This window comes from Salvelinus sp. IW2-2015, linkage group LG35 (genome assembly GCF_002910315.2).
Source record: "Salvelinus sp. IW2-2015 linkage group LG35, ASM291031v2, whole genome shotgun sequence".
Lineage (NCBI taxonomy): Eukaryota > Metazoa > Chordata > Actinopteri > Salmoniformes > Salmonidae > Salvelinus > Salvelinus sp. IW2-2015.
The window spans coordinates 7779353-7799259 of record NC_036874.1 but is presented as its reverse complement, the minus strand read 5'-3'; the positions used below and the strand labels follow the sequence as shown (position 1 = coordinate 7799259).

Here is a 19907-nt window from a genome sequence, read left to right as displayed (position 1 = left end):
AACGCTGCGCACAGATTGAATATCCGCACTCTATTGGACACAGCCCTGTCAATCAGCATCTCTCTACGAGTAGTAGCATTTCATTGGCTCTCTTGGTATCTAATACAACGTGTTTCCTTATACAATTGGTTACTGTATATGTCTGTCACAAATGGCAATCCCACACAACGGCGTCAGAAAATATTTAGCCTTTTTTTTTTTTATCGAGGAGACTTGTTCACGAGAGGCAGGTTAGATTTTGCTAGCAGTGGAATAGCTAGAGGAGGCGAGGAGCACCCCTGCATACATTCTAACGTGCGTTTTCAAGCAATTCGGACTTCCAGTCCATTAGAGCTGCGTAATGTCGTCCGAAAATCTATCAGATACTCAGATGGAATATGAGGATGAAAAACAGGTGGGTTTAATATCGTGACACTATCTTGAGTTTGTCAGTTAGCCATAACGCTAGCTCTGTTTGTTGTAACGCGTTACAAGTAACGTGTTTGAATTGATTGCTAGCTAGTTAGCTTTCGTTATGGCATCAAACCTGTAAACGTCTCGTTTACCAACAATGACAGTGTGTATAAATGTTTTGGAAAGGTCTTGAGTAATATGTACGTGTCTCCCGATAATCAATAATAACATAGGTACTGTATTATTGAGTTATTTATTGAGTTTTCCCTTGTGCAATTGGCTCACTGGTCCATAGGTTATGAGATATGCCTGGGCCTCATTGGTCTATCCTGACACAGCAGTAGTTGAGGTTGAGTCTACCGGCGTTCGATACTGTCATGCAAACAATAATATTGTAGCCTATCCTTTGAAATCTGCGTTTTAATGGAAACCAGGGTCAATCATCAGTCACTTATATGCTAGCTGATCAGTCACACAAAGCTTATAAGGATGTATAAGCTAGATCTATTGATTCATACTCGATTTCAGTCCCCTATACTTTGTGAATGTTATTTAAAGTGTTGCACTGATATTAGGTTTAGCTATATATAATATAGGCCAATATGTGACATCTATCAAATGGAGTACACTGATGAAAAGGCACTTGTACAGGCAGCATCCTGAGTGGATGCTGGTGAAGGTCAGAGGTCTATTGACAAACCCACCGGTCATATCAATATGCATTGACTAGCATGTCTACATAGGGAAGTTACTGATGCTATACTTTGTCTTATCAATGATAATGGGTGCTAATAATACAATGGTATTTTGATACAATGACAAGAAGAGAAACGGTCATGTGAGAAAATAACATTTCATGGTAGCTAGCTACTATTGGTCTAGTCTAGCAGTTTGGAACTGTTTGAGGGACTGGAAAGTATCCTGTCCACTCTTGCATTGTCCCTCATTGGGGCTGAATATAGTAACCTTTACATTTTTGTTATGGATCCAAGTGAACCAGCAACAGAATCTGTTCATCGGATTCTCTACCCTGAGTCACTTATTGTCCCTGCCCCTGCTAGCGTTGCGTTCACTGTCCTCTACATGGAATGGCAGATATTCTCATGTACTTCAATTGCAGTGTTTTGTGGGTTTCTCAATGTTTTCTTAGCTTTATTTAGCCAGATAAGTAACAATGTGTTGTAAGTTAACAATGCCATGTTAACAGTGATGCTGAGACTCAGATGTTTCCAATTAAAATGTATGCCAAACTAAAAACCAATGATTGCACAGTTTAAAAAGCATGCATCCACAAGGACTACTTTAAGTTTCCACCAAATAATTGACAAAAACACATTTACTTGAAGAACAGTGCAGATACAAACAGTATGACGGGTTGTGTTTGTGCTGTCATTCTGTTACCAAACTTTGCATCTGCACTGTTCTGCAAGTACTTGTTCTTTTTTTTGTAAAAAAAATGTGGAAATTGTTGAAAGTAGTCCTTCTGCATAGAGTTGTATGGTTTATTTAATTTTGCAATCATTGGTTTTTGTTTGACATTTTAAAGTGAAAAATCAGTCTCAGCTTAACTCTGTTACTGTGGAATTGCCCCAATAGAGAATGTTTTGCTGACTTCTGCTCAGAGTCTATCTGGACTGTGGGCAATAACAAGGTGTGTCTTGTTAACCTACTTTCCACTGGCATCTGTCCATGGACTCCACACTGGCAGTAAAGGGTAAACCAGTTTGTCTAGTGCAGGAGTTGCCTCCAGTAAACCATAGGCTTACACCTTACAAAAAGCTTTAGCATGAAGGTGTCATGTGAAAACTAGAACCACTCTGCAAGCTCTGTGTACCTAGACTTTGGTCAGCAATTACTCAAGGCCAGTTTCTGTATAATTTTTTTTTCAATAACCATAAAGTAAGGCCACACTTGGCTTGTACATATTTGCAGACAAACGGCTTCATGAGGGGAAAACAATTTGTTTTTATGGCACCAATAACATGTCAGTGATGGGGAAACTGGTAACAAGGCTGTTTTGTCATCATCAGCTGAAGAAATGTGTATGAGAGGGGGAAATAATGGATGTGAACGGCTTTCTAGTCACTTAATTCTTACTCAATCATAACACTCGTCTTCTGTGTGAGTTGTTCATCGCAGGCAACCATGAGGGCGTGAGAGATAGTGTTGCAGGAGCGCATACAGAGAGTGACTCATACTATGAAGACGCTTCAACTCCCTCAAGTCATTTTCATGGCGTTAGCCCACTTCACAGCTGAATATGAGTAGGGTTAAGCGATATGATTCAGATGCAATCCTTTCTGAAGAGCACAGTGCCAGCCCAGTAATCTTTTTGTTTTGTCATCATCAGACCATCTTATAACCTTCTTATTAGTTTTAATTTCACAAGTTCAGTGAAATGTCCTTATTGTAACCTCTAACCCCAACAATGCTGTAATCAATAACAATGTAATACAAAAAATTATATAAGGTAGAACATAAACAAACAAGAAATGGAAATAAGAACACGAGGAAGTAAGTAAGCATAATATATACAGGGTCAGTCAGTTCCAGTACCATATTTACAATGTGCAGGGATACTGGAGTAATAGAGGTAGATAATTGTAGAGGTAAGGTGACTAGGCATCAGGATATGTTACTGCATATCACAAGGCATTGGACAGTTAAATGGAGAATGTCTATTTTAAAAGCCTATGCTTGTTCTTCTCTGCGCATCATGGCTGACATTATGATGAAGGATATATAGGCGTAGGCTACATAGGCCTATTGTTTAGATGTTTCTCCTCTTTAGCTAAATTCCTTGCACATAGCAAGTAGCACCCATATGACGGCACATCGAAATGTTTTCTTTGTCTGGACAGGACTCTCAGGAAAAGAATGCCAACCTTGTGAAGGGCGAAGAGGTAAAGCTGAAGGCCAAGTACCCCGGCCTGGGCCAGAAGCCTGGAGGCTCCGACTTCCTCATGAAGAGGCTACAGAAAGGGGTAGGTGGAACGCTTCTCCCGGCGAGCCACAGATAATGCATGCTTTTGATTCAACATGTTAGTGAAGTGCTAGGCTGGAACAAACGCCTACACACCCTTGTTGACCACTTGACTAGGAAATCGCATAGGCTTAGAATAGTCTTCTTTAAGACATATCAATACGTTCTGCATTCATGAGCATCTCAGATTGCCTTGGTGTGTCTGTGGCAGTAGCTATGTTCAAATTAACTTGTCCAGTGATATTATTTAAATTTTTTGTCCACATTTTAGAAAGTTCACAAAGAAAATAGATGTGACAATTACCTGCTACGGTGCATTTCCGTATAACTATCTTATGTCGTTAAAAACAGCTATACTTAATGACCTCGCACCTTTAAAAAAAAAATCCGCGAAAACCTACAGTGTCAACTAACAATATAGTGGTTGAAGTGTTTCCATTACCCATTTAGGCAAATTGTCGTCAATGTATTAAAGCACAGCCTCTATGCCCTCCTACATATCTGTTTCATGTCTCGGGTATAGCCAGGGAAAGCCAGCATGCATAGAATGCAATAATTGACTAATATTTCCATATTCTAATAATTCTCATGTATCATCAATGTATCGCCATGGTGAAACTTGCACTCCTGTAAATCTGAAATAATTGGATGTTGAAACTTGCATCCAGCCAACCAGAAAAGCAAGGTGAAACAATTTAGGCATTCTTGAAAGTCAGGACAATCCTTGTCCTGCAAAGAAACATTATTTTTATAGTTGAATAAATGGATTTTGCAAGCAGTAGGCATTTAGAGTTAAATGTGGAGTGGAGCTTTATAGTTACCTGTGACATCACATGCCCCACGTACCTTCAAAATGATTCGACAATCACCATCTATTCCAAAAACATTGTTTCCATTTATAATTTGTCGCAAGAATGTTCGACAAAAGAAAATCCACCCCTGTTGAATGGATAAAAATGTTGTCGATCTTTAGAACGTTTCTCCTATATGACACGTTGCAAAGATTTTTTTTTTTGCGGCATTGCTTTTGGCAAATAAACCAGCGTCAATGGAAACTTGCCTATTAACTTTAACTAGCTGATCTACTCCAGACAACCTGAATTGAATTCCTTCTTTCTTGCCCCCACCTAGCAAAAATACTTTGACTCAGGTGACTACAACATGGCCAAGGCCAAGATGAAGAACAAACAGCTGCCCGTGGCGGGCCCTGACAAGAACCTCGTCACAGGGGACCACATTCCCACGCCGCAGGACCTGCCCCAGAGGAGGTCCTCCTTGGTGACCAGTAAACTAGCAGGCTAACCTAGCCTCCACGCATCCACTAGGCCCCCAGCTAACGTTCCTCACCTGTCCCCCAACAATGTCCCCCCCCCCTAGTCATCTCCAGGCTTCACTTGGCTTTAACATATCGGGGAGAGCTGTGAAAGTCAGTACATATTGCTTGTATGTGGGGAGGTGAGCTGGGACATTTTCTACCATCTCTCCACACAGCTCTGCTCTCTGTGCACTCTGCTCTACCGCCTCCCTTATGTCTTGGTTTGGTGTTCAGAGGTACATAAAGTAGATGTGCCATCGGGGAGGCTGAGTTTAATGCACTTTGTATTATGTACAGTACGTTTTTGCATCCCGAACAACACCAAAATATGTTGTTGACGAGGGAGTTAGGAACCATGATCGCTCTACATTTTTCGATGTTGTGTTCTCCTCAAAGCTGGGGGTAGATGTTTGCGTATTTTGCTTGCACACCAAATCTGGGAGGGAAGGGAACCATGGTGAAGTATCCAAAGGAATGGAGTGGTAATCAGAGGGAAATGTGGAAACTGATTTGAGGTTTCCTTTATCTCATGTTTTGTCAAACAAAAATCCAAGGTCGTCCACGCTGACCTGAACGAACGGATATGAAACTGCACATTTTCTGCTCATGTCGCTTTAATTCTTGACTCCCTGTTGCTCTTCTTTTTCTAAATATGCTGCATGATTGTAACATGTAACAAAATGTGCAAATCTGGAGGGGTTAGACGACTGATAGGAAGTAGCAAGCAACCAAATGAAGCCCTGGAATGTCCATGGTCACTCTCCACACCTTCCATCCTTCCCTCTCAATGTCCTGACAATCCACACACTGTCTGTAGGCTGCCCATGGCGAAAGCAATGGCAAAGCAAACTAAATACCCATGTATCGTTTTAAGGCTGGGAAAATAAGAAACTGTATAATACTCAAGTTAAATCTCAGTTCTGTGGCTATTACATCACATCAAAAAGCCTAAATTATTTGTAGGGGATCAATTCAGTGTATATTTCTGTATTGTGTTGAGAAATGTGACATTTGGTATGATTTGTGTCTTTATAATGGGTTGTTTGTTCATTGTCACGCATTAGCCATTTACTACAATCTGGCTCTTCACTGTTAATGGCCGCTCCTGTTGAGAAACTCTTCCAGTAACAGAAGATTACTGCCTAGTTCCAAATTACATTAGTTGCTAAACCTCTCCTCAGTCTCTCCTTCAAATTCAACGTAGCAGGAGCCTCACAGCGTACTGCTAAAGCATATAGCCTTACGTATTGACATTCTAAATATAAAAATCTGTGACGTCAGTAATGGGGTAAACAGTCGGCCACCTGATAAACTGACCCTGACTGGCCCCGGGCTCACACAGACCTAACTGGAACACACAGTGCGCTTTAGAGATATGCTCACTTGACACATGGCAAAAGGAAGGGATTTTATGACATGAGGAGAGGGGGAAAAGTGTGAGTGTATTTAGTTGACCCTGCTCACACCTGTTGGGATGGCTCAACTTGCAAAGTAATTATGGTCAGAGGTGTGTTAGATAAATCATACAAAAGTAAAGGCTAGTCGTCCTATCTCAATGTATCACACACTCCACACAAATTATAAAATACACACTTGATCACTCCCATCTTGGCAGCTTTTGAATATTAGACACGGATCTGTGTCAAATTGCAGGGAAGAAGATAGTGTGTTTGTCTGGGTTTGTATGAATGTGCTGCTGTTCTCTGTCCCAGCGGGTGTAAATAGACTTGGGGGTTGAGGATTTGTTTTCTTTCTGTTGATTCACTACTTGTAGTTCTCTGATTCAATGTTTCCTTTCTCCTGTCGGTGAATACACTACTTCTGCTTTATCTTTTTCTTTTTTTTACGACAGAGATCTTAATCTGTATAATATGAATGTGTAAATGCTGCTGATTCAGTCGATGACAAATCTTAAACGGAGATATTACCCTATAAAGAAAGCCTGTCCCAGGATTCAAACAATTGGACCCACTCCTACCATGAATAATGTCTGCCAATTGGAGACTGACTAACCCCTCCAGGGTTGGGGGTATAATTCCATTTCAATTAGGATATGAATTGAAATTCTACCCATGCCCAATGCAATCCATTTTGGGAACTGGCCAGCAGGAGTTTAAATTTAATTGACCCCAACTTGTTACTTGAATTTGAACAGAAAGACCGTGCAGAATCCTAAATAATTGTAGCTTGCCATTGCAGGCTTAAAAAGTGTCATAATATAATTGGATATGCTGCTGAAATTAAGGTTGTTGAAACAACAGAGGAATTCTTGATTGCTATGTTTTTGTGCACTGTCTGGCTTTGTATGGAGCGATGCAATGAGGGGTATAGCAGGGTTTGTTAAAATACCATGCCACCTGTTCAACCATAAGTATGTGCCAGAATGTAAACAAATTAAAATGACTGTGTGCTGCTTACTGAAACTGTTTTTGGTTTTGCATACAGTAAAGATGTTTTAGTGTTCTCTTACATCACTACATAACTACAACAAAAGTTTATCCTGGCCCAAGACTGCAGGGATATCTGGAGCACCCTTGCTCCCAATAACTGGGGGTTTACATCAGGATATGCGTATTGTGGAGCTGGAGACAAAACAAAAGATTGATTTTAAGAAATTAGAAAGTACATGAGTACTAATAATGTTTGTTGTGTGGAAGTAGTGGAGCAAATTTGTCAGTATTTGAAATAAACTTTTACATGAATATGAATGACTTTTGGCTATTTTCAATTATCTTCTCACATTATTGATTTGATCACCAGTGCTGGTGAAGTTTACATTAGAAACCAATAACCAACCAACTGTCTCTAGCTACAGTAATCTTTGCAACCGCACAGGGCAGGATACCGCCACTTTATATGTTGATAAATGACAAACAAAGTCTAGGATCACCGTTTTATGTTGATAAATGAGTCTATACCCGTCATTGGCCACTAGGGGACAGGAGAACTCCGCATTCACTATCAATGGTCTCTGAAGGGCTACATCAAAGTGTACATAAAAATGTGTTATTTATCTGTACCGCTCAATGCAGAGAAATGCATTTTTATATCCTCTCTTCGTGGAGGTATTTATCTGAATGTTTTTGGAAAACCATCCCAGATAGAATTGTGAAACTACTTCAAGGAAGAGGGGAGACCCAATGGAGGAGGCAGAGTCGAAAGTCATCGAAGTCCCTCCCACTTTCCCCTCCCTCTTAACTACACGACAAAAGGTTGGTCATTTCCTCTTCGGGCTCACTGTTGTAGTTAGCAGTCAATGATGGGGGATATTTGAGCAACAAAGTAGCTCAGCGCTAGCTTTTCTTAAAATAACTGCTAGAAGCGTACCTTTATTTTTCAAATTCTTGTTTCTTTATCTAAAGGTTAAGTCAAGATGATTCTGTCGAAGTCGATTACACGAGCCACAACTACGATGTTGAATATTCAAAATGGAGTCGTCGGAGGCTCTTCGTACCCTGCTGGTACCTCTTTGTACTATTTCGGCGAGACTAGGGCCGTATGTGCTGGGGCGTCACCGAAGTCAAAAGTGGATACTGACTTGGGTAACGGGACTAGCGACACTCCACAACGACCCACGAAATTAGGAGTGAATGTCGTGAAAAGCAACGTCCTGGGTAATCATTTGTCAGACCGAAGCAACAATGACGACTCTGACGGTTCTTTGCCATGCACTCGACAGAAGGCGTCAGAATGTGGGCCTGAACTATCGAATTGTCCATCGGGCGATGAAGTATTGGAACATGATACAAGACAACTAATTGACAACTTATTGGGGGGCTATACAGGACTGTCTCCGCCTCGTTGGAAGCAAAGCAAGGCTCTTACGACGATGACACGAGTGGTGAAGGATATCATATCAAAGCACCAATACGCATACAATGGTACGTAGATTTACAGTAATCATCTCTATAGATCCTAATCACTGGCACTAGCTAGCTAAATATCTGTATAGTCTGTTTTAAATATGGTATTGAGCGCAATATCCGCTAACTTGCTGAATAACAGAGCAATATTATCAGGAATGTGGTTAGTTCGTTTTACTCAGACTTTAAATATATATATTTTTTTTTTTAGGTATGATCGCCAAACTTGACTTAGATGACCGATGCGATGACATGGGTTTCATCAATTCTGTGGCCAAGGCCATGTTCAGTGATGGGACCACGAACTGGGGTCGCATCGCCAGCCTGGTGTCATTTGGAGCAGTGGTGAGCCAGCACTTGAAGGAGATGGGCAGGGGACACTGCATTGGGTCGGTGGGCCAAGAGATCGCCACATACCTCCTCTCTGACCAAAGGGACTGGCTGGTCAAAAACAATGCTTGGGTGAGTCTTCTATGTGGCCCATGAGTCATTGGCTCACATCTTCAAATCTAAATGAGGACAGTTAATCTTATTTAGCCTACTTGTTCAGTAGCTAATCATAAACCTAACGCTGTATTTTTGTCTCTTACTCAGAATGGATTTGTAGAGTTCTTTCATGTGCAAGATCCAGAGTCTTCAGTAAGGAACACCCTCCTAGCCTTTGCTGGAGTTGCTGGGCTTGGGGCAACACTCGCCATGTTGATCAGGTGAATTGAACTATAAAAGACTCTGTTACTTTTTTTCAACAAAGAAAATGGACTATTCCCGCAAGTTCTCTGAAATCCTTAATATCACCATGATTGGAATGACTACCCAATGATGTCCTGTTTAGTCAAAGAAGAGGGTCATCAGTCTGTTGGATTATAGTGATGGACTGAATTGGGACAGTGCTTTGGTGTCAAGCTCAAGTTAGCTTTTTTCCGCATCATGTGTTGGTGCTGTTTTTTTTTTTTGAGTGGCCATTTGAGGATATTTGGTAGCTGTCGGAACGGTCTCCAAATATATTCATCTGACTACTTAAATTTAATGGAGCTTTTATTTAATGTAAAAAGTACAGACATTTTATTTTTGTAATAAATGTATAGTTGAATTTAGACCCGTACAAAAACAGTTAATTAATCTGCAAATGTTCAACTCTTTTTGTAATCAAGGTGGAAAAGCACTAGCTTATAGCTAAACTTCACAATGGCAAAGTTCCGCCTCTGACCATAAAGTTGGCTCAAATGACTTGTTTCTATTCCTTGTGATATTAGTCATACATGTACAAACAGGCATTGGTGGCAGAAAGGCAGAATCTGCATTGAACTGACCAGCGAGGGCCTTAGAATTCAACTAAGGTATACCCAGTTTATGGGCATTGAAAATGTAAAGTTCTTACAGCAGGGAAGACTGTATTCTACATGCATTTAATTGCCTTACACGTATGTCATCTCGCCTACACCCAATTCATAAGTCCATATTCCTGTTCCTTGGGGTAGATTTGCCAGTCATGCCTGGCAATGCATTTGCGTGGATGTAATGTGACTTCCTGGTTAAGGAAATCTTGTGGCTGTTGCACTGGGAGGGGGAAGGGGGAACCTGTTTTTAAAGTCAGTTCAAAATTCCATTCTCAAGACTATGCTGATTTTGTATTTGAAGTGTTTCATTTCCAAGTTATATCCATGTAAATGCAATGTGCTCACAGGTATAAGTTTTTTTTAAATATGAGCTTAAAGATTGCAAATGGTATCTGGCATTGGTTCAATAGAGGCAAGATCGTCTGGACTGTAAACGTGTACAGCAGTTCCACCTAACAAACTAGCACTAACCCTCCTGATGCATCTTGCTGGCAAATTCCTTTAATCTCCTGAAGTTATATGATTAAAGGATAAAATCATGCAACTTTTGTGACTGCAATGAATAAAGAATGTGACTTTATTCACTTTGTGGCAGCAATTGTCTGAAAGCAGAAGTTTTGCTGTCAACTTTGAGACTACTTCTCAGAAGGGGTGGGGGTGAAAAGACAGCAGTGACATCTGCACTGTGCTAGTTTCTGGTGCTGAAAAGTAACCACATACACAAATTAATTCCTGTTTTGTACATAGTCATCTATACACACACACACAGTCAAACATGTTTATTCACACCATACCCCCTGGACATACACTGTGAGGTTATTTCCTAGAAATGAAGCTTCTGTGGTAACCATGCCTATATGTGTGTCATGGGCAGGCCACCACTGTATCGCTGCAGCCTCAGTTGTCAGAAACATCATTATTAAATTAAGACTGCCAGAACCTGTTGGGTGCCAATAAAATAAGTTGACAGGAGTCCAAAGATCTTTACAATGTTGCATTATGGCTGTGACCTCCTTATACACTTTAGAGATGTTTCCACAAATTGCATCTGACAGCTCTATCTGCACCACAATCATAGCGTTGTAACAGTTGAAGCTAATATTAACCACATCCTTTGTTGCTCAGACTAATTTACCAACTTGAGAGTTGCTTCTGCATACCAAAGCAGTATATCTCCGAGTGCCACGGGTGTAATGCATCCAGTCTCAATTTTTTTTAATGATATGCAAATTTTAAATGACATGACATTGAAACCCTCTTGCACATAGGCCATAAAATGACTGATTTGAGCGAAAGCCCGGAAATACCACACTTCTCTTTTTGCATGTGTCTGTCACTGATGTATAGAAAGGTCAGAATCAGACTGGTTATTGTAGATAACGCTTTCCCCTGAAGCTTGAGGAGAACTGGAGCAGTTGGGGGGCCAATGGCGGAAGGAAGCATAGGTCAGCAATGTACAATCTAATCAGGCATGTTTTACACAGCTATGGAAATCAGCCACAGAGCAGGTATTGTTTGACGTCTGCTGGGCCGAGGAAAGTTGGAGATATCACAGGGTAGTGACGGAAGTTGAGGGGAAATTTGAGTTCACTTTTGTTTGCACTCCGTCTCATAACAGTTCTCCAAATGTAGTATGTGTAACTTATGAGGTTGTCAATGAGAAAATGATATCTGTAGAAGACTCACTAGTCTCACCTAGGCTAATCTTGCAACAAATTCACATTACCTGTGTCAGAGCATGCCATACTTTGGATAAAGAGGATTTTCTTTGGTAATGAAAAGTGGTATGGAAACAACCAATATGCTAGAGTAAACACAATGTACTTTAATTTAATGCGAACAAGGTTGTGCAGGAGGCCTGCAGCTATATCAAGCCTCAATTAAGGGAACCCTTTCAAAGGGTCATGTTGCGCTTAGTCATTAATGATCACTCTGTGTGTGTGGTAGTTCTGTTTGTTCAGATCTCCTTTGTCGTCTCTGGTTACAGCACAAACACACACCAATAGAGGTCTTATGAGGAATTGTAGTAGGCCCTCTCCATGGTGACTAATGCTCACTTCAGACCTCCCCTAATCCTCCTGCTAATGAAGTTGGCAACCACCGTGGTTACCATCACCAAAGGGCTAGTTCAAGTGGGTCTTGCCAGGCACTAGCTACATCGGGCCTGGGCAACTCCAGTCCTCATGGGCCTTATGGTGTCACACTTTTGAACCAGTCCCAGCTAACACACCTGACTCTAATCAACTAATCATGATCTTCAGTTAAATGCAATTAGTTTAAATCAGGTGTGTTTGCTAGGGATAGGGGGAAAGTGTGACACCAATCAGGCCCCGAGGACTGGAATTGCCCAGGCCTGAAGCTAAGGCAGCCACATATTACACCATAAAAATAGATTGATAGTAAGCACAAATCACATATGACACCGTAACTAAACTGTTATTTCAGAGTGGATTTTTTTTTTTAAGGTAAAGAGTAGTTCCCACAGGCACGGCACCAGGATAAAGTGTCTAAAGGCGTCCGGATGCTTCCCATCCGGAACAGTTTGTGCTTATGGAGTTTTAGTTTGTTATCTTCGAGCAGGGTTTTTTGGTCTGTTTGTGCAAATTCTTTCTCACAGCAACCCTAATTTTAGTAGCCGAAGTCTACGCCTTTTTTATAGTCATTGATCAACAGTAGGGATTCTTCAATTACGTGCTTGTCATTCAACGGTAAACGACTTGTTTTCATACCCCAAAAATGACTTAAGAAATACTGCACCAACATCTTAGATGTAAAATTACACGACTAAAATATTAACTTTGCAGAAACGAGAAAGTTAATGAAAAATGTATTGAGTCATCTTAGATCAATTCTGACTCTTTTAAGAAAGTGTGTGTGTATATATAGATATCATTTAAGTGGGTGGATCAGCTTTAATATTGCGGATAGATTGTTGCTTCCATCAATGTAATTGTCTGCATCATTTCCAATCCCCCATATTTTTGGGATATTAGAGGTCTACCGATTTTATGATTTTTCAACGCCGATACCGATTATTGGAGGACCAAAAAAAGCCGTTACCGATTAATCGGCCGATTTTTATTTATTTATTTGTAATAATGACAATTTCAACAATACTGAATGAACACTTATTTTAACTTAATATAATACATCAATAAAATCAATTTAGCCTCAAATAATTAATGAAACATGTTCAATTTGGTTTAAATAATGCAAAAACAAAGTGTTGGAGAATAAAGTAAAAGTGCAATATGTGCCATGTAAGAAAGCTAACGTTTAAGTTCCTTGCTCAGAACATGAGAACATATGAAAGCTGGTGGTTCCTTTTAACATGAGATTTAACATGTTAAACAGCAAGGGTGGTTCGTTGCTCCAGAGCCTTTCCATTCAACTTCACACTCCTGGGCCAGACTACAGTCAATCATATGACCTACTGAAGAAATGAGTCTTCAGTAAAGACTTAAAGGTTGAGACCGAGTCTGCGTCTCTCACATGGGTAGGCAGCCCATTCCATAAAAATGGATCTCTATAGGAGAAGGCCCTGCCTCCAGCTGTTTGCTTAGAAATTCTAGGGACAATTAGGAGGCCTGCGTCTTGTGACCGTAGTGTACGTGTAGGTATGTACGGCAGAACCAAATCGTAAAGATAGGTAGGAGCAAGCCCATGTAAATGCTTTGTAGGTTAGCAGTAAAACCTTGAAATCAGCCCTTGCCTTAACAGGAAGACAGTGTAGGGAGGCTAGCACTGGAGTAATATGATCAAATTTTTTGGTTCTAGTCAGGATTCTAGCAGCTGTATTTATCACTAACTGAAGTTTATTTAGTGCTTTATCCAGGTAGCAGGAAAGTAAAGCATTGCAGTAGTCTAACCTAGAAGTAACAAAAGCATGGATACATTTTTCAGCATATTTTTTGGACAGAAAGTTAGATTTTTGCAATGTTACGTAGATGGAAAAAAGCTGTCCTTGAAACAGTCTTGATATGTTCGTCAAAAGAGAGATCAGGTTCCAGAGTAACACTGAGGCCCTTCACAGTTTTTTTTTGAGACGACTGTACAACCATCAAGATTAATTGTCCGATTCAACAGAAGATCTCTTTGTTTCTTGGGACCTAGAACAAACATCTCTGTTTTGTCCGAGTTTATAAGTAGAACGTTTGCAGCCATCCACTTCCTTATGTCTGAAACACAGGCTTCTAGCGAGGGCAATCTTGGGGCTTCACCATGTTTCATTGAAATGTACAGCTGTTGTCATCCGCATAGCAGTGAAAGTTAACATTATGTTTTCGAATGACATCCCCAAGAGGTAAAAATATATAGTGAAAACAAGAGTGGTCCTAAAATGGAACCTTGAGGAACACCGAAATTTACAATTGATTTGTCAGAGGACAAACCATTCACAGAGACAAACTGATATCTTTCCGACAGATAAGATCTAAACCAGGCCAGAACTTGTCCGTYTAGACCAATTTGGGTTTCCAATCTCTCCAAAAGAATGTGGTGATRGYTGGTATCAAAAGCAGCACTAAGGTCTKGGAGCACYAGGACAGATGCAGAGCCTCGGTCTGACYCCATTAAAAGGTCATTTACCACCTTCACAAGTGCAGTCTCAGTGCTATGATGGGGTCTAAAACCAGACTGAAGCATTTCGTATACATTGTTTGTCTTCAGGAAGGCAGTGAGTTGCTGCGCAACAGCTTTCTCTAAGATTTTTGAGAGGAATGGGAGATTCGATATAGGCTGATAGTTTTTTTTTTTTTTTCTGGGTCAAGGTTTGGCTTTTTCAAGAGAGGCTTTATTACTGCCACTTTTAGTGAGTTTGGTACACATCCGGTGGATAGAGAGCCGTTTATTATGTTCAACATAGGATGGCCAAGCACAGGAAGCAGCTCTTTCAGTAGTTTAGTTGGAATAGGGTCCAGTATGCAGCTTGAAGGTTTAGAGGCCATGATTATTTTCATCATTGTGTCAAGAGATATAGTACTAAAACACTTGAGTGTCTCCCTTGATCCTAGGTCCTGCAGACTCAGGACAACTGAGCTTTGGAGGAATAGGCAGATTTAAAGAGGAGTCCGTAATTTGCTTTCTAATGATCATGATCTTTTTCTCAAAGAAGTTCATGAATTTATTACTGCTGAAGTGAAAGCCATCCTCTCTTGGGGAATGCTGCTTTTTAGTTAGCTTTGCGACAGTATCAAAAATAAACGTTGGATTGTTCTTATTTTCCTCAGTTAAGTTGGAAAAATAGGATGATCGAGCAGCAGATAGGGCTCTTCGATACTGCACGGTACTGTCTTTCCAAGCTAGTCGGAAGACTTCCAGTTTGGTGTGGCGCCATATCCGTTCCAATTTTCTGGAAGCTTGTATCAGAGCTCGGGTATTTTCTGTATACCAGGGAGCTAGTTTCTTATGACAAATGTTTTTAGTTTTTAGGGGTGCAACTGCATCTAGGGTATTGCGCAAGGTTAAATTGAGTTCCTCAGTTAGGTGGTTAACTGATTTTTGTTCTCTGACGTCCTTGGGTAGGCAGAGGGAGTCTGGAAGGGCATCAAGGAATCTTTGGGTTGACTGAGAATTTATAGCACGACTTTTGATGCTCCTTGGTTGGTCTGAGCAGATTATTTGTTGCAATTGCAAACGTAATAAAATGGTGGTCCGATAGTCCAGGATTATGAGGTAAAAAATTTAGATCCACAACATTTATTCCATGGGACAAAACTAGGTCCAGAGTATGACTGTGGCAGTGAGTAGGTCCAGAGACATGTTGGATAAAACCCACTGAGTTGATGATGGCTCCGGAAGCCTTTTGGAGTGGGTCTGTGGACTTTTCCATGTGTATATTAAAGTTACCAAAAATTTGAATATCATCTGCTATGACTACAAGGTCCGATAGGAATTCAGGGAACTCGGTGAGGAACGCTGTATATGGCCCAGGAGGCCTGTAAACAGAAGCTATACAAATTGATTGAGTAGGCTGCATAGATTTCATGACTAGAAGCTCAAAAGACGAAAACGCCGTTTTTTTTTGTTGTAAATTGGAATTTGCTATCGTAAATGTTACATGTTACAAAACATTTTTCAACCAGCGATTGTGTTGTGAGACTGCTGTAGAGCTCATCACTCCCCCTAACTGGGAGGGGGCCAGAGACAATTACTCGATGCCGACACATCTTTCTAGCTGATTTACACGCTGAAGCTATGTTGCGCTTGGTGACCTCTGACTGTGTCATCCTAACATCGTTGGTGCCGACGTGGATAACAATATCTCTATACTCTCTACACTCGCCAGTTTTAGCTTCAGCCAGCACCATCTTCAGATTACCCTTAACGTCGGTAGCCCTGCCCCCTGGTAAACAGTGTATGATCGCTGGATGATTCGTTTTAAGTCTAATACTGCGGGTAATGGAGTCACCAATGACTAGGGTTTTCAATTTATCAGAGCTAATGGTGGGAAGATTCGGCGTCTCAGACCCCGTAACGGGAGGAGTAGAGACCAGTGAAGGCTCGGCCTCTGACTCCGACTCGCTGCTTAATGGGGAGAACCGGTTGAAAGTTTCTGTTGGCTGAATGAGCGACACCGGTTGAGCATTCCTACAGCATTTCCCTCCAGAAGCCATGAGAAAGTTGTCCGGCTGCGGGGACCGTGCGAGGGGTTTTATACTACTATCTGTACTTACTGGTGGCACAAACGCTGTTTCATCCTTTCCTACACTGAAATTACCCTTGCCTAACGATTGCGTCTGAAGCTGGGCTTGCAGCACAGCTATCTTCGTCGTAAGGCGATCGTTCTCCTGTATATTATGAGTACAGCGACTGCAATTAGAAGGCATCATGTTAATGTTACTACTTAGCTTCGGCTGTTGGAAGTCCAGATAAATCATGTCCAGATAAAACGTCCAGAGTGAAAAAGTTGAATGAAAAAAAGTTGAGTTGGGGGAAAACTAAAAATATAAATGGTAATTAAAAAGTAAAAACCGTAAAGTTGTCAGGTAGCAAAGTAAGGTTGGCAAGAAAATGCACAGCAGCACGTAACAAGTCTGCAAGTTGTGACCGGAAATGTGATGGCTACAAAAGATTAGATGTTTTTCCTGCTTTTTATGGAAACCCAAAGGAGTCATACCTAACCACCCCAGTGGCTTTCCATGGCCCCCTACACACACCACAGTGTGCTCTGTCAACTGTGCTGACACAATGCAGCAGAGATACACATTTTGCGCCAACCTGTCAATCAATCATTTTAACTTTTTAGCTATTTTTATATAGGGACATAAAACAAAAATTGAGGGGGGCACAAGTTTCTCTGCTCCTGGAGCCGGGCCTGAGGTCTCATGAAAGTCCTACTCATTGTGACCAGGCTCATTGTTAAGGTTGGGCAAGGAAGTTTCAGTGTAACTTGTACCAGATTGGCTTCACGTCACACATACTTCAGTGTTCAGGCGATCCACCCCACGCAGTCCTAGACTTCCTGATGCGACTCAAGTGTTAGACAGCTAGGGAGACAAAAATCCTGAAGTTGTTTTGGATGAGACAATCCAACAGTTGCATTGGAAGGGGGTGGCGCTCGGGGGGCTGTGCGTTGATGGCCATGTGGGTTTGACTGAGAGACAGACTTTCCAGATTCTGAAGTCAGGAGGACCTCGCAGACTAACGCAGCCCCCCCCCCCCCCCCCAAACACTGTTGGGAGATAGCCCCAACGTTAACTAACTAGCATGCAAGTCAAGTATGAGCCGGAGACAATATCTGGAGACAACCATCTAGCTACCTATTGGCCAGTCATGGCAGCATTTGAGAAGGAGCTGCTCATAGTGAGCTGCTCAGTGTAGACCGGTTCCCCCAATATCTGCGTGCCCACTATCTTCGTGCAATATGTACTTGTATATGGGTGAATCTGCTGTATGAACACTTCCCTTGTGAGCCTGTACTGCCATGTAACTGAAGTGCTCAGTCAGGTGACATGTTGTCATACCTGCCAATTCAGTGCACACACTGACCTATTCTTTATGATTATTTAGAATGCTTGATCATACAGGAATAACATTTTTTGAAATAAATGTGTGTCATATAAAACCTTATTTGCATCTATACATATGCACTCACAAGGACCAGACTGTAAAACTCTGTTAACATACATGTACATTTGGTATCTTTGTGTAATAATAACTGTGTTCTTAATCATGCCTCATCTCTGCCTGGTCACACCTGTGAAACTAGCCAACCACCAACACAGAATCAAATACCTGTAGCTCAGGAGTGGATTACTAGCATATCTGTGGTGATATTCTCTTCACCCAGTGGTTGCAAGGGAAGCATTCTATAAATGTGACTTTTGAAGGCATGTTTACCTACAGTATGTTAAAGCAGACTTTACCGGAGGAAAGAAAAATAAGTTGTGCACTAGATAAGGTGTCCCAGATTATACCTATTCTCTTGCCATTTCCTGCCTGTGCATAAAGTCAACACTGCACAGCAGAGGTTTGTCACCTGTAATGTTATACAGGTTTAGAGCATGTTGTAAACAGGTTTGTTTCTATGCCATCAAACACTTTGTAGTTTACATGCTTTAATTAGTTTGTAGCCTTCATTATCTCTTTCTGGAATGTGGAAGATTTACCGTCTCCATTCAGGCCTACCTTTAACATCAAGGAACGTTTTGATCATTGAGTATGATGAAACCATGGAGTTTTGATGTTGTGAGAAAATAAAATGTCTCAGACTATAACCACAACAGGCTAAAAGCTACATTTTTTGTTTTAAATCAGTTCACTCTCTTTAATTCAATAAAGCTTCTCTCACAAAAAAAAGCTTTTTCTCAACAAGATTGGGATTTAGGCTGTTTGCAAGTTTGTGACTTCTTCAAGAGGGCTGGCTTTAACTGCAGTTTTCAATAAAGCAAAGTTGAAGATTAGCTGAAAGTTTCTCCACTTCCCCTTAGCAACAGCCAACTAAGTCCCGCCCCTGATACTTAAAAAAGCAACAGTTTCCCAGAAGTCAGCTGACACAGAAGTTTATCTGTGACAGCAGAGAGAATGGAGAGACTACTCTTCTATGCAGGGCCAGAGCATAGCCTTAGGAAATTCTAGAGGGAGTTTGCCCAGTTCCAGTAGTGCTGTAATACAGGCCACCTCAGTGTGAACTCTGAACCCAGTCCCACACACCCAGAGTTGCATGGCCGTTGGGCTGAGATCACATCTCATCCACATGGTACACACACCTAATAATCCCCAGTTTACAATTGGCTCATTCATCCCCCTCCTCTCCCCTGTAACTATTCCCCAGGTCGTTGCTGCAAATGAGAACGTGTTCTCAGTCAACTTACCTGGTAAAATAACGGTAAAATAAATAAAATTTAAAAATTTAAAAAATGTCATCAAATGTAAAGCACATTCACTGTCTGTGTCAGTTGAGCTGTTAATTTTGCATTGGACTGCCTTGCTTTTGTAGGAATAACTTGTTCCACTTTTGGACCACCTTGCCTTCAACAGAATAACTTGTTCTTCCACATTTACCAACATTAAGGCCAAGTTAATTTTACACTGAACAAAAATATAAATGCAACATCCAACAATTTCAAAGATTTTACTGAGTTACTGTTCATATAAGGAAATCAGTCAATTTAAATAAATGCATTAAGCACTAATGGATTTCACATGACTGGGAATGCAGACGTGCATCTTTTGGTCACAGATACCTTTAAAAGAAAAGGTAACGGTGTGGCTCAGAAAACCAGTCAGTATCTGATGTGACCACCATTTGCTTCATGCAGCCTGACACATCTCCTTCACATAGAGTTGATCAGGCTGTTGATTGTGGCCAGTGGAATGTTGATCCACTCCTCTTCAATGGCTGTGCGAAATTTCTGGATATTAGTGGGAACTGGAACCCGCTGTTGTACACGTCGATCCAGAGCATCATGAGCATGCTCAATGGGTGACATGTCTGGCGAGTATGCAGGCCATGGAAGAACTGGGACATTTTCAGCTTCCAGGAATTGTGTACAGATCCTTGTGACATGGGGCTG

The 19907-nt window shown here is 41.2% G+C and overlaps 2 protein-coding genes across 2 annotated transcripts; both read left to right on the top strand.

The window, feature by feature from the left end:
• The first annotated feature begins 200 nt into the window (after nucleotides 1–200).
• On the top strand, nucleotides 201–5167 carry LOC111959067 (alpha-endosulfine). Its single transcript, XM_023980491.2, has 3 exons — nucleotides 201–394; nucleotides 3255–3377; nucleotides 4508–5167. Exons 1-3 carry the CDS (start codon nucleotides 341–343, stop codon nucleotides 4676–4678), a joined length of 348 nt encoding a protein of 115 aa, XP_023836259.1. The 5' UTR covers nucleotides 201–340; the 3' UTR covers nucleotides 4679–5167.
• A 2749-nt stretch (nucleotides 5168–7916) lies between these two features.
• Nucleotides 7917–9781, top strand: LOC111959066 (induced myeloid leukemia cell differentiation protein Mcl-1 homolog). Its single transcript, XM_023980489.2, has 3 exons — nucleotides 7917–8572; nucleotides 8766–9016; nucleotides 9149–9781. Exons 1-3 carry the CDS (start codon nucleotides 8065–8067, stop codon nucleotides 9263–9265), a joined length of 876 nt encoding a protein of 291 aa, XP_023836257.1. The 5' UTR covers nucleotides 7917–8064; the 3' UTR covers nucleotides 9266–9781.
• The last annotated feature ends 10126 nt before the right edge of the window (nucleotides 9782–19907 follow it).

Excerpts from the sequence above, each read along its gene's own strand:
- LOC111959067 (XM_023980491.2), top strand. The coding sequence starts at position 341 with ATGTCGTCCGAAAATCTATCAGATACTCAGATGGAATATGAGGATGAA. Across the intron at positions 395-3,254 it reads AATATGAGGATGAAAAACAG|GACTCTCAGGAAAAGAATGC; the intron begins GTGGGTTTAATA and ends TTGTCTGGACAG. Across the intron at positions 3,378-4,507 it reads TGAAGAGGCTACAGAAAGGG|CAAAAATACTTTGACTCAGG; the intron begins GTAGGTGGAACG and ends GCCCCCACCTAG.
- LOC111959066 (XM_023980489.2), top strand. The coding sequence starts at position 8,065 with ATGATTCTGTCGAAGTCGATTACACGAGCCACAACTACGATGTTGAAT. Across the intron at positions 8,573-8,765 it reads GCACCAATACGCATACAATG|GTATGATCGCCAAACTTGAC; the intron begins GTACGTAGATTT and ends TTTTTTTTTTAG. Across the intron at positions 9,017-9,148 it reads TGGTCAAAAACAATGCTTGG|AATGGATTTGTAGAGTTCTT; the intron begins GTGAGTCTTCTA and ends TCTCTTACTCAG.